General features: G+C 43.5%; 1 protein-coding gene across 7 annotated transcripts in view; it reads right to left on the bottom strand.

Moving 5' to 3' along the window:
* Positions 1–12,652, bottom strand: part of B4GALNT1 (beta-1,4-N-acetyl-galactosaminyltransferase 1) — a 278,757-nt gene that overhangs the window by 23,773 nt on the left and 242,332 nt on the right. For all 7 annotated transcript variants that reach the window (XM_075591569.1, XM_075591570.1, XM_075591568.1 and 4 more), the window contains 2 exons: positions 2,678–2,784; positions 1,056–1,093 (listed from right to left, as the gene is read on the bottom strand). In XM_075591569.1, coding sequence (XP_075447684.1) covers positions 1,056–1,093; positions 2,678–2,784 — 145 coding nt within the window. The remainder of the gene's footprint in view (positions 1–1,055; positions 1,094–2,677; positions 2,785–12,652) is intronic.

Here is a 12,652-nt window from a genome sequence, read left to right on the forward strand (position 1 = left end):
CCTTTCTGCAGATAATGGGCACACACATAGCACTCCAAACATACCAACCTCATTATTGTCAGTCTAGAGGACTTTCTAAAAAAACAAGACAAACTTCTGATGTACTGTACCTCAGATACACAGATGACATGTTTATCACCTGGACTAAATGTGAACAATCACTCAGACACTTTCATGAGGTCTTCAACAGCTTTCACTCTATAAAACGGACCTTGGAATATTCTACAGTTAATTTCTTAGAGGCTCTCACCAAAAAAGAAGATGGTTATATTATATATCTACTGAAACTACACATATCACCACATGTATTTATATAAAACCAGCTTCAATTACAGTTCCACAAAAACAAATCTGTATTTTTTTCAGCACAGAATCTGCTAAAACACCAACACAAACAACAACACATCAACCCACTCCCCAATGCCATTATCGTACAAGGGCACTCTCACCGCCAAATAGACAGAAAAATGGAACGAGCCATACAGAACCCAAGAGAAAGATTACAATAGTATAAATTAAAAAGGAAGTCTGGATGGATACCTCTAGTCATAATTAACAACCCATTCTCACACAACTCCAAGCTATTATCAAATATGTGCAACGTATGCTATTTCTGGTGTTTGAAGACTGTAAAATATATATAAGCCATGACTTAAATCAAGATTCTAGCTGTATTAATCATGTATTCATCTTCTTCAACATAATAAAACACAATCACATTTTATGATATGAAAACTTTTTTTTTAAAGTAACAAAAACGTTCAGACCGTGTTACTATAGGTGTTTGTCTTATGTGTCAGAATGTTTACTTTTATTAAATGTGTTTTCCCTGTGATAATAATAGGCATGTTAACCACTTCTCCGTCACAATAAATAATGAAGCAATATTGGCTGCTGCCAACGGACAGCAAAAGGGTAAACCAGAAGATATAACAAAGGGCTAATAATGTGGAGTAATTGTAGGTTCAATTCGCTAACGAATATGCATGTGTGTTCCATGTAGACTACAGGTAAAAATAACCAATGTCTTTGGGGTTAAGGAACAGTATACAAACCTTGTAAACTTTTCTAAGGGAATCCTGTAAACTTAGACCTGTAGAAATGAAGAACAGGAATTTGTACTCAGTCATATTTAGAAATTGCCACAACGCATCAACAAATAAGTCTATTGTTTGATTTTCACCCGAACAGGAACATAAAATAGCCAACACCTGGTTTTATTAATACTTTTCATTATTTTTTCACTCGTATTGAGAATCATAACATAGTCTCTTCCGGTGCTGCCTTTGATGACAGATACTGAATGTTTTTTTTTCAGTGAAGGCTTTTAAGTAGGTATTCAGTTATTTTTTTCTAGTGTTGCTTGTTATTCCCAGATTATAAGGACACTTAAAAAATTTAAAGGACACTTTTAAGATATCTAATACCCTCCACTGGGCTGGCTAAACATTTCTATTCATTCAGCCATCTTCCACGTTAAAAATGAAGCATTGGTCATTTCAGTTTTTTAATGTATGGTTTTCAACCCAATTAAAAGCCAGCACTGTTAAAAAGGTTCCATCTAGAGCAGACATGAAACCTAACTGCACTCTGTACAATTTCAGCAATATATAAATAATACTAAATAAATATATTATAAATATGTGGTTCATAAACGATAAAGTACTATCACTTTATTCCTGTATAGGACTGACAGTGTATGCAGTGCTTTGAGGTCAATCCTACAATAAGCAATTTAGTTGGAATACTGATGCAAACAGTGATATACAATGAAAGTGTTTGGCTAATAATCAAATTGTAATAACAAACCCTATAAAGAAATTATTAGTTGATAGTATAGTCCCAATGGCATACACATTGTTTATTTACAGTATGTTCTATGTGCTTGGGATGGTCTTACTATAGTTACATTTTATGAATTTAGTTACATTTTAACAATTGTTATCTAATCCCTTATCAGTTCTCCCTTCGGATCCACACTATTTTCTGGAGAACTGCACGCCTGTACTGAAGCCCTTAAATTATGGACATCTAAGGTTGTGATGAATTAAAATAATAATAATAATAATAATATAATACAAATAATAATATAAGCTTTCTAAAATGAATGGGGTTTTCTATGTGGAAGGCCCAGTACTGGTTACATCTAAAACGATAGGACATGTATCAAGTCAAAAGTGGTGCAATTCTGAGGAAAACCATCTGCAACGTGGAATATGCATTATGCATTCCAATGCAATTGAAATCAACAGAATATATTTCTTTAAAAAATGTGGTGCAGTTTTTAACACCAGGATTGCTTCACTTTGCCTTGTTACAAAGACTCCAGTCTGCAACGTATGCTGCAGCCTGTCAGGAGTTATAAATTCAATGTACAGATGTAGCCAGACTTACTGCCCTCGGTACAGCGGACGAACAAACAAAAGGCCACAGGGCCGGGGACAGTGTCTGCAGCGTTGGAGCTGTGGGGGATTCATGCTTCTGAATGGGACCGTAGCGTTAATCCATCAGTGCCGCAAGGTTCAGATGTAATATCTCCAAACTTAAATGAACAGGGGGTAAAAAATGGGAAAGGACCTATAAATACCTATCAACACATTTCATATGGTCCCCCAAGTGTATCTTCAAACAACCATTTAGGCCGCACATTGGACTAGCCACTCATGACAGCTCTCACCTGGTATAAGAATGGTTTTCAGTGGTTGAACTTCTACCCCTTGTGTAGGATACTGCAACGGAGAGTTGGCTTTTGCAATAATAAGCTTGTCTGTTGGGGAGTAAGACCTAAGGGACAGATAAATAAATAGCTTAATAGGGCAACTTCCCGTACCTCTTTCAAAGTTCATTTCAGGCTGTATGCCACATGTTGAATAGGTTAAATCTTTCCTAATTAGCCCCTTCGTATTGGAACCGGAGCTCTATTTTCAGCTCCGGGATCCCCTAGTTCCCAAGATTCCTACTGGTGAAGTTACTTGTATTACTTCCTGGTTTATAAAGGGGAGTTAAAAAGCCATCCAACAGGAAAGCACAATCCCTTGAAGGGAAACAAAATGCCAAATTTTAGGCCAATAGGAAATTGTAATATCATTATATTACAATTTCCTATTGGCCTGAAATTTGGCATTTTGTTTCCCTTCAAAGGAGATTTAAACCAGTTAAGTATCTCAGGAAACTGGTTTCAATTCTGTGAGGGAAAAAAGGGGGGGATTAAAAAAAAAAAAAAAAAAAAGAGTAGTGAAGACTGCTCCCTTAAAAATATAATACATTGTTAATTATATTTCTCTTACAGAAGAGACGTGGTCGGGGAAAAGTGAAAATGTCCCCCAGGGCCGATCGGAATTGAACATTTTGGGCTGGTGGAGAGGGGGAGTGGAGAGAAGGCTCTCTATGCAGCAGCTCTCCAACTCAGGTCATTAGGTGGTGCTTCGCAGTTCCTCATCTCACGGAGGGGGGAGGCGCGTGTGTGTGTGTGTATATATATATATATATATATATATATATATATATATATATATATATATATTGCAATGTGTGTGCAGTGAGCTGTGTGTGCATGCAAAAAAAAAAAAAAATTAGGGGTCCATGATCAAACCGCGTTATATGTGGATCCGCGTTATAGCAGATCGTGCTATAACGGGGTTGAGCTGTATGTATGTGTGTATAGGGAAAGGAAAAAACGAGTGACTCAGCGGTCACAGCTCCTCCAAACAGCCAGATGCTTTGAAAAAGTAAAAAAAACTTTATTGACTCAAAAAGTGAACATCAGCAAAGAGATACTCTGACGCGTTTCGTCCAATGGTGGACTTTATCAAAGAGTAATTACCCTTGCAATGAGGCGATCCTTATATAGGTGATGATATGGCTCAATTGGTTAAGATATCACAGGGATGGACCTCCCCCTCCACCTGCAGGCTATTAATTGAATCTTTGCTATACCACGTCACCAAATACATATAGGAAGTGCTACATGCAAAAAACACATAGTATCAATGCATATGTATTATATATCTATTACATAAGAAAAAACAATAATAATACAAAAAAGAAAAAAAGGAAAAGGAAGAATAAAAACATAGGGTTAAAAACAAACTGGCTGAATACTCACAATAATAATAAACTGAATTTAGTGATGTATTAAGTATAAGGAAAATGAATCATACAACAAAAATTATAACATGAAAAATAATAAATGGTTAATACATGAAGGAGCAAATGACCACCTAACCTATATAAAATGGAAAAAATAGTAAATGGTGCATTGGAAGGGGTAGCTATATGAAATCAGAGTATACCAAATAGTTTCAATGAAACATTGCTGCCTATAGAAGATAAAATACATGCAACATATGATAGTAACATATAATAAGCAATAATCATATAACAATATGATACCATACACCCTGAACACTCCTCACATAAAACAAGCTGTCCAGTCAGGAAATGTTTAAGTTCCCATTCCTGATTGATGCCTGATGGATGGAGAGTGTTCAGTGTGTATATCCAATACATCTCTTGTTTATTCAATGTATTTTTCCTATCACCACCCCTAACATGGCAAGGGATGTGTTCAATAGCTGAATAAGAGAAGTTCTCTATTCCACCCCTGGAGCACATGGAAAAGTGTCTGGCCACAGGATGTGTTAAATCCTTCCTCTTAATCAAACGAACATGTTACAGTATGTAATTCGTATTTTTAGCGGTCTTATAGTTCGTCCGATATATTTCTTATCACACCCACAATTCAAAAGATATTACAAAACTGGTATTGCAATTCAAAATTTTCTTTATATAGTACTGTACTTATTTTTATTCTGATTAAGAACTATGACATTAGTGGTATGGACATATTTACACATAGAGCAATCACCACAGGCAAAGAAACCTCTTGGTATACCTCGTATCTGTGAATATTCCAAACGAGACTAATTAAGCTTGGTGATAGGTGAGAAGCAAGTGTTTTGGCCTTACGGTAAGTAAACCTTGGCCCACCTTTAACAAATTCAAAAATGTCTTTATCCAAAGACAACATTTGCCAATGTTTGTGGATTATATCACATATTAACCGTGATTGCCGACTATAAATTGTAATAAACAATGGACTTATATCATTGTCGTTAGAAAAAGATTTGATCGGAGGACTTCCGGTGACGTCACCAGGGATGGTTGGGTGAACGAGGAGCTCCGTCGACCCTCCTGCACAATTTAATTAAAAAGCACCAAAAAAGCTTAAATCTCGCCCTGATTTCGAGCCCGGATCAGAGCTAAACCCAGACACAATGTCCTCTAAAGGAAAGAAGCCAGTGGTCCCAGGGGTTACGAAGTTTTTCTCTCCTTCCCCGAAAAGACCGGGGGAACACACAGAAAAACAAGATGGCGGCGACACACGAGGCCAGCCGACCCCCGCGAGGGCCCAAAACCAGCCGAGGGGAGACAGAGAGGAGAGAGAGCCTCTCACACGTGAATATATGGAGGAGCTATTCACCTCCATGCACGCAAAATTACATCTTTCCCTACAAACGGAAATCAAAGAGGCAGTGCGGGACATAAGAGAGGAGATTGCCTCATTAACTAGCCGAACCACTGAGGTGGAGAACAGAGTGGAAGAGGCCCTCAACAGACAAACGGCAGCGGAGGAGGAGATCATCCGCCTGAGGGAGGAGATCGCGGCTATAAGGGAGAGCCAGGAAGACCAGGAGAACAGAGACAGAAGACAAAACATCCGAATAAGAAATGTCCCTGAAACGATCTCCCCCTCACAAATCAAGCTTTATATAACAGACTTGTTTACAACGATATGCAAGGACATTGCCGAACGGGACCTCGAAATCGATAGAGCCCACCGAGCTCTGGGGCCTAGATCAGAAGACCCCAAGAGGAGGCGAGATATCATTGTGAGGCTTCACAGTTACTCCTCAAAAGAGAAAATTATGACTGCCTGCCGTGAAATAGAACCCCTCACCTTCCAGGACGAGCCCATCCAACTGTTCAGCGACATATCAAAACTAACAGTGAACCGGCGCAAAGACCTAAAGCCCCTCACCTCCTTCCTGAGAGAGAAGGATGTAAAGTACCGCTGGGGCTTCCCGTTCAAACTGGTAGTGAACAAGGGAGGTCGGTTCTTTACTATGAAACACCCAGAAGATATGTCCGTATTCGCCCAGGCCCTGGGTCTGACCCCCCCTCCCTCATGGATGGACTCTACCCCACACCGCGGACAAGAAGATGATCGAGGCGGCCCAGCAAGAGCGTCTGAAAGAATCGCTGCCTTGCATCAGAAGACGCAGAAGGAGAAGTAAGGTAAAGCTGCACTTACCCCCGCACCCCCCTGGAGCCGTGACCTGCCGAAACCTGCAACAAGAATGAAGACGGAGCCCTGATGCGACTGCCCCCGAGGACGACCGACGCGAGAATGATCTCTCGGAGCTTCTCTCGCGAGAGGCTGATACACCGCGGGAACCACGGAACATGGCCGCCCAGGGAAACGGGATCCCCGTTCAGTTGTCCTGACACGCCGATCACACAGGATCCTTACGCTGCTGCGAACGAGGCGAGGAGGACACAGGACCGCTGCCCAGACTCCACAGAGCGAGGCAACGTTCCGGTGCTGGCACAGATGATCCCGCGATGGTGACCGGTCTGTGGGGACTTTCGGGGGGAGGGGGGGGGGAGAGGAGCTAAATCTTTATCACGCTGCCCGAGGACAAGAGGTGGCCTTGCCTTCCCCCTCCCAGTCCACTCGCGGTCCCCCGCGCCCCCCCCTCGATCGCTAGATAAGACTGCCCCCCCAGGGAAGACAATCGCAAGCGATACAGGGGATCAGAGGAGTGCCCCTTCTCCCCCCTCCCCTTCTCCCCCCCTCTCACCCAGCGCGCCCCAATGCCCCTAAGTACCCATGGGGGAATATGTTATGTTAAAGCTATTATTGTTAAAAGGATGAGACATGTGCCTCCTAAGCTTCAACGATGTTAAATGCAGGACTGTAAAGGTTATCACTGTGATCAATGTTTTCCTGCTCACTGATATAACTGAAAGGTTTAAAGAGAGCGAATGCCATCCATCCCTCACTCCCCTCCCCCTTTTTACCTCCCCCCCCCCTTTTTTTACCTCCCCCCCCCCTTTTTTACCTCCCCCCCCTCCCCTTCCCTCCCCCTCTCCTCCCCCTCCCCCGCTCCTCCCCCCCCTCCCCCTCCCCTCCCCCCCCTCCCCCTCCCCTCCCCCCCCTCCCCCCCTTTTTCTCCCCTCCCCCCCCTTTTCTCCCCTCCCCCCCCTTTTCTCCCCTCCCCCCCCTTTCCCCCCTCCCCTCCCCCATTCCCACCCCCCCCCCTTTTTTTTTCCTTCCCCCCCCCCTTTTTTTCCTTCCCCCCCCCTTTCCCCCCCCCCCCCTCCTTCCCCCCCCACCCCCCAGAAAGATAAACTGAGACTACGTCATTATGTTATGATAAAGCTATGATTGTTAAAAGGATGAGACATGGGCCTCCTAAGCTTCAATGATGTTAAATGCAGGACTGTAAGGGTTATCACTGTGTTCAATGTTTCCCTGCTCACTGATATAACTGAAACGCTTAAAGAAAACGAATCCCCCTCCCCCTCCCTCCCCCCCTCCCCTCCCTCCCCCCCCCCCCCCCCTTTTTTACCTCCCTCCCCTCCCCCTCCCCACCCCTCCCCTCCCCCCCGCTTCCTACCCCCCCCCTCCCCCCCTTTCCTACCCCACCTCCCCCCCTCATCCCACCTCTAACCCCTTCCCCCTCCCTGCCTGTTCCCCCCCCCCCTACCCCTCTCCCCGGACCCACCCCCCCTGGGAACACCCACCCTAAAGGGGCTCAAGCCAACTGATCCTCCGGGCCTTTGACTCATAACAGCAGTCCAGGTCAACAACTCAAGGTGCAATAGATAAAGCAACTCTAGGGTCCAAGACTCCCCGTGCCCCCCGAAAGGTGATAGATCCGGTTACACCCTCCAAGGGCCGTAAGCCCGACAGCCGGCCAGTAGACGACCGGTCTTCAGTTACACTAGGCCACTTAGAAGCCTAGTCTTTTTCTTTCTCTTCCCCAAACCCCCTGTTGAGACTATCACAGCAGGGACTCTTCCCTCTTGACCCCTCCCCCCTCCTTGCCCTACCCCACCCACTCCTTTCGCCCCAGGTGAGCAGCCCCAACTTTGTCACCCGCGCCCTAAGGGTAGAGCAGGCCAATACCCCGAAAGGAGAAAATAAGAGAATAAAGCAAAACCACGCGGTAGGAAAAAGCAAAGTCCCAGAAAACTCTACTAACAAAAAATTATCATGGCTACTCAGTCAGTAATCAAACTGGTCTCTCTTAATGTAAAAGGCCTGCAAAACAATAGAAAGAGACGCTTGGCTCTTCAGGAAATGAGGAGCTCAGGAGGGGATATAATCTTCTTGCAGGAGACGCACTTCACATCCCAGGACCAGCCTAAAACATTTCAAAACGCATTCCCCTGGGGCTTTTTTTCCTCATTTAGCAGTAAAAAAAGAGGGGTTGCGATATTAATCCGCCAAGGAACCCCATTTAATCTAATAAAAACAGTAACAGATCCAGAGGGTAGATTTCTCGTGGTGTACGGGACACTCTCAGGTACAGCTATAGCCCTAATCAACGTATACGCCCCGAACGAAAACCAGATAGTGTTCCTGAACAAAATCCTGGAAGAAATAGACCCAGAATACTTACCCTCTATGATAGTGGGAGGCGATCTAAACATGACACTCAATCCGACCGAGGATAAATCCTTGGACCCGGGTCGCTCGCACACACCCCAAACTCTGAACAAAGGGAAGAAATTTAGAGAAATCCTCAAGGACTTCTCACTGGTAGACATATGGAGAACCCAACACCAGGGACAGAGAGACTATACATTCTTCTCAACACCTCACCGGTCCTACTCACGCATTGATTACTTCCTAGGAACCAAAAATGTTCTAGAGGCATCCACAGACTCAGATATAGGCCCAACAACATGGTCTGACCACGCGCCCATTACCTTAACCTTATCGGTCCCATTTGTGAAGTTCTCCTCTTATAATTGGAGACTAAATGACTCATTACTAAACTGCCCCGAAGTGGAGTCAAAAATTAAAAAAGCCCTCAAGGAATACTTCACAAATAACTGTGGATCAGTCTCATCGCCTGCAATCCTATGGGAAGCCCATAAAGCGACGATCAGGGGAAATTTTATCTCAATCGCCGCCCATAGGAAAAAAATTAATGCTAAGATAGTAAAAGACCTGACGGAGAAAATAACCAAATTAGAAATAGAACACAAAAAAAACCCATCCAAAAGACTCTACAAGGTACTGTCCGCCACCAGAAACGAGCTAAAAAGCATCCAACTAGAAAAAGTTGAAAAGGCTCTTAAATGGACTAAACAAAGATTCTATGATAAGGGCAATAAAGCGGACAGACTCTTGGCCTCTAAATTAAGAGGTATACAAAAGAGATCCCAGATCACATCGATCAGGAGTGGGTCCGGTGAGATGTTATATAGCGAGAAGAAAATAGCGGAACAATTCACCAAATACTACACCAAACTTTATAATTTGAAAACCCAGAGGGGAACCTCGGAGACGATGAGATCAGAGGCAATTTCGCTATACCTCAGCGACTGCGAGCTTCCCACATTGACAGAGGAGGAAAATTGCTCCCTCAATGCCAAAATAACTAAAGAAGAATTGATTTCCGCAGTAAAGTCCTCTAAGGTGTCAAAAACACCAGGCCCTGATGGCTTCTCCAATGCATACTATAAGAAGTTCATCCCAATACTGAATAGGCATTTACTAAACCTATTCAACTCATTTCTGGAAGGGAATCCAATCCCCCCATCTATGTCATCGGCAAACCTTGCCATTATTCATAAAGAAGGGAAGGACCCGGCGCAATGCGGGAGTTACAGACCCATATCGCTCTTAAACAATGATCTTAAACTATACAGTAAGATCTTGGCCAACAGATTGAACCCTATATTACCCAGACTAATTGATACCGATCAAGTGGGTTTTGTCTTGGGGCGTCAGGCATCAGACAACACCCGGAAAATTTTCAATATTATTGAACATGTCCACCTCACAAACTCCAGGGCAATGCTCTTGAGCCTAGACGCAGAGAAGGCATTCGACAGAATAGATTGGCTATTCCTAACCAAAACATTAGAGAAATTTGGTTTCAGAAATACATTTCTGGAGGGAGTCCAAGCCCTATACCAAAACCCGTCGGCAATAGTCAGACTCCCGGGAGGAAACTCAGAGAGATTTCAAATAAAAAATGGTACCAGACAGGGATGCCCCTTGTCCCCCCTCCTTTTTGCTCTCACCATAGAACCACTGGCGGCTAAAATACGAAATAATATTAATATCAAAGGCGTAGCAATTGGAAACACAGACTACAAAATCTCCTTATTTGCCGATGATATTATTCTGACGTTAACCCAACCACAAACTTCCCTCCCCAACCTCCAAAGGGAGCTAGAAGACTTTGGCAGTATCTCAGGATACAAGATTAATAGTGAAAAATCGGAGTCCCTTAATCTCAGCCTCACAGAGCCAGAAGTGAAATTACTTAAAATAAATTTTGCATATAAGTGGAGCCCTTCATACATCAAATACCTGGGAGTGAATGTATCGAAGGATTACCAATCACTATATCGGCACAACTACCCAGCTCTCTTTGACAAAATCAAAAAGGATTTGAGCAAATGGGAAGACTACCAGATATCATGGATCGGTAGAATGATATCCGTTAAAATGAATATTCTTCCTAGACTATTATACTATTTTCAGACTCTACCGATCCATGTCCCCGGCTCAGAAATTAAAAATATCCAAAACAGGATATTCCATTTTATCTGGCAAGGAAAAAGACCCAGAGTAGCCAGGTCAGTGCTATTGTCACCACGAGGGAGAGGGGGCATGGGAGTTCCTGACATCAACAAATATTACCAGGCCGCTCAACTAAAACAAGCAGCATTGTGGAATTCGGATCCAAAGTTGCGGTGCTGGCTTAAAATAGAAACACACTATTCTGAGGTGCCTTCTCTGCCGGCCTACCTTTGGAGTATGAACAGAGAGGACATGCCCCCACAAAAATTCAAACTAAGAACAACTAGACATACCTGGGGGATCTGGTTGAAGACTAAGCTCAAGTACAAACTCTCGACTCCTGGCACACAACTAACGCCATTCACTGACAACCCCACCTTCCCACCGGGCTGTAGATCGAGACATTACGACCAATTAAAGAAGAAAGGGATCAAAATAGTGTCTGATGTCCTATCCCTAGGGAGCCTCCTGAGTTTTCAGGATCTGCGCGCCAGACATAAGACCCAGGAGCTGGATGTATTTAAATACCTCCAAATCAGACACTTTGTCCAAAAACTGTCCCCGAACCCAGAGTTCCCATCGCATACCCAATTTGAGAGCCTATGTAAACCAGACTCAGACCAGAGGGGACTCATATCAAAAATTTACTCGATGCTAGGACCCAAGGAAACCCCAACGGAGCATGACTATATGCTGAAGTGGGCAGCTGACTTAAACACACCCATTGAGAAGGAAGACTGGAAAGAAATATGGGAGGCAGCCTCCGCAACATCCATAAGCACAACCATAAAAGAGAACATTTATAAGATACTCTTCAACTGGTACCTCACTCCGGTGAGAATACACAAAATCTACCCACTGGCATCAGATCTTTGTTGGAGAGGCTGTGGTCAAAGGGGGGACATGGCACACATTTGGTGGCTGTGTCCAGAAATTAAGAAATACTGGACTATGGTCCAAAATTTAATAAAAGAGGTTACAACCCTCGAGCTCCCTATTGAACCACTGACCTACCTGCTGGGAAGACCGATCGAGGAAATCGGCCGACCAGTAAGGAAATTAGTCTCCTTTATTCTTACAGCGGCTAGATGTGAAGTTGCGGCCTCGTGGAAGAAGGTTTGCCCCCCCTCTAAGGGAATGATTAAAAAAAGAATTAACGAGGTGATGCAGATGGAGAAGCTCACTGCCTTTCTAAAACAGAGATCTAACCCATTTTATGAGATTTGGGAACCTTGGTTAACGCTACAGGACAATACCATCCTCCAATACGCTAACATCCCAAACCAATGACAGACTACTGTCACGGGTAAATGTCAAAAACAACAAGCTGAGGGCCGATCGCCGGGGGCAAAAGTCCACCAACCTCACACCCCTCCCCCCCCCCTCTTTCCCTCTCCTCTTCTTTACTAGCTATAGCCTCCCCCTCCTTGGGAGACCCCATTTTCTGGGCATTTCAATATGCCCACCTCCCAGAAAAGTTAGAAAATGTTGTATTGCATTGGGTTGTAAAATAACCATATGTATGTCTGTATTCATGTAATTACCCAATAAAAAAATTTGAAAAAAAAAAAAGAAAAAGATTTGATCTTATCTTTACGACACCATGGTTTCATCTTTTTAATAAGTGTTTTTCTATCAATATAATTTGCAAACTCAAAAGTAGATTGAATGTCAGTATTGCCATAGCCTCTGGCCAATAATCTCTCCTTGACTGTTGAAGGAAACTATCATTATCAGAACATAACCTGTTAAGCCTGATAAACTGGGCCTTGGGGATACTTTTAACAAGTGAACGTGGATGGCAACTCAAGCACAAAGTAG

The sequence above is a fragment of the Ascaphus truei genome, chromosome 3, assembly GCF_040206685.1.
Source record: "Ascaphus truei isolate aAscTru1 chromosome 3, aAscTru1.hap1, whole genome shotgun sequence".
Lineage (NCBI taxonomy): Eukaryota > Metazoa > Chordata > Amphibia > Anura > Ascaphidae > Ascaphus > Ascaphus truei.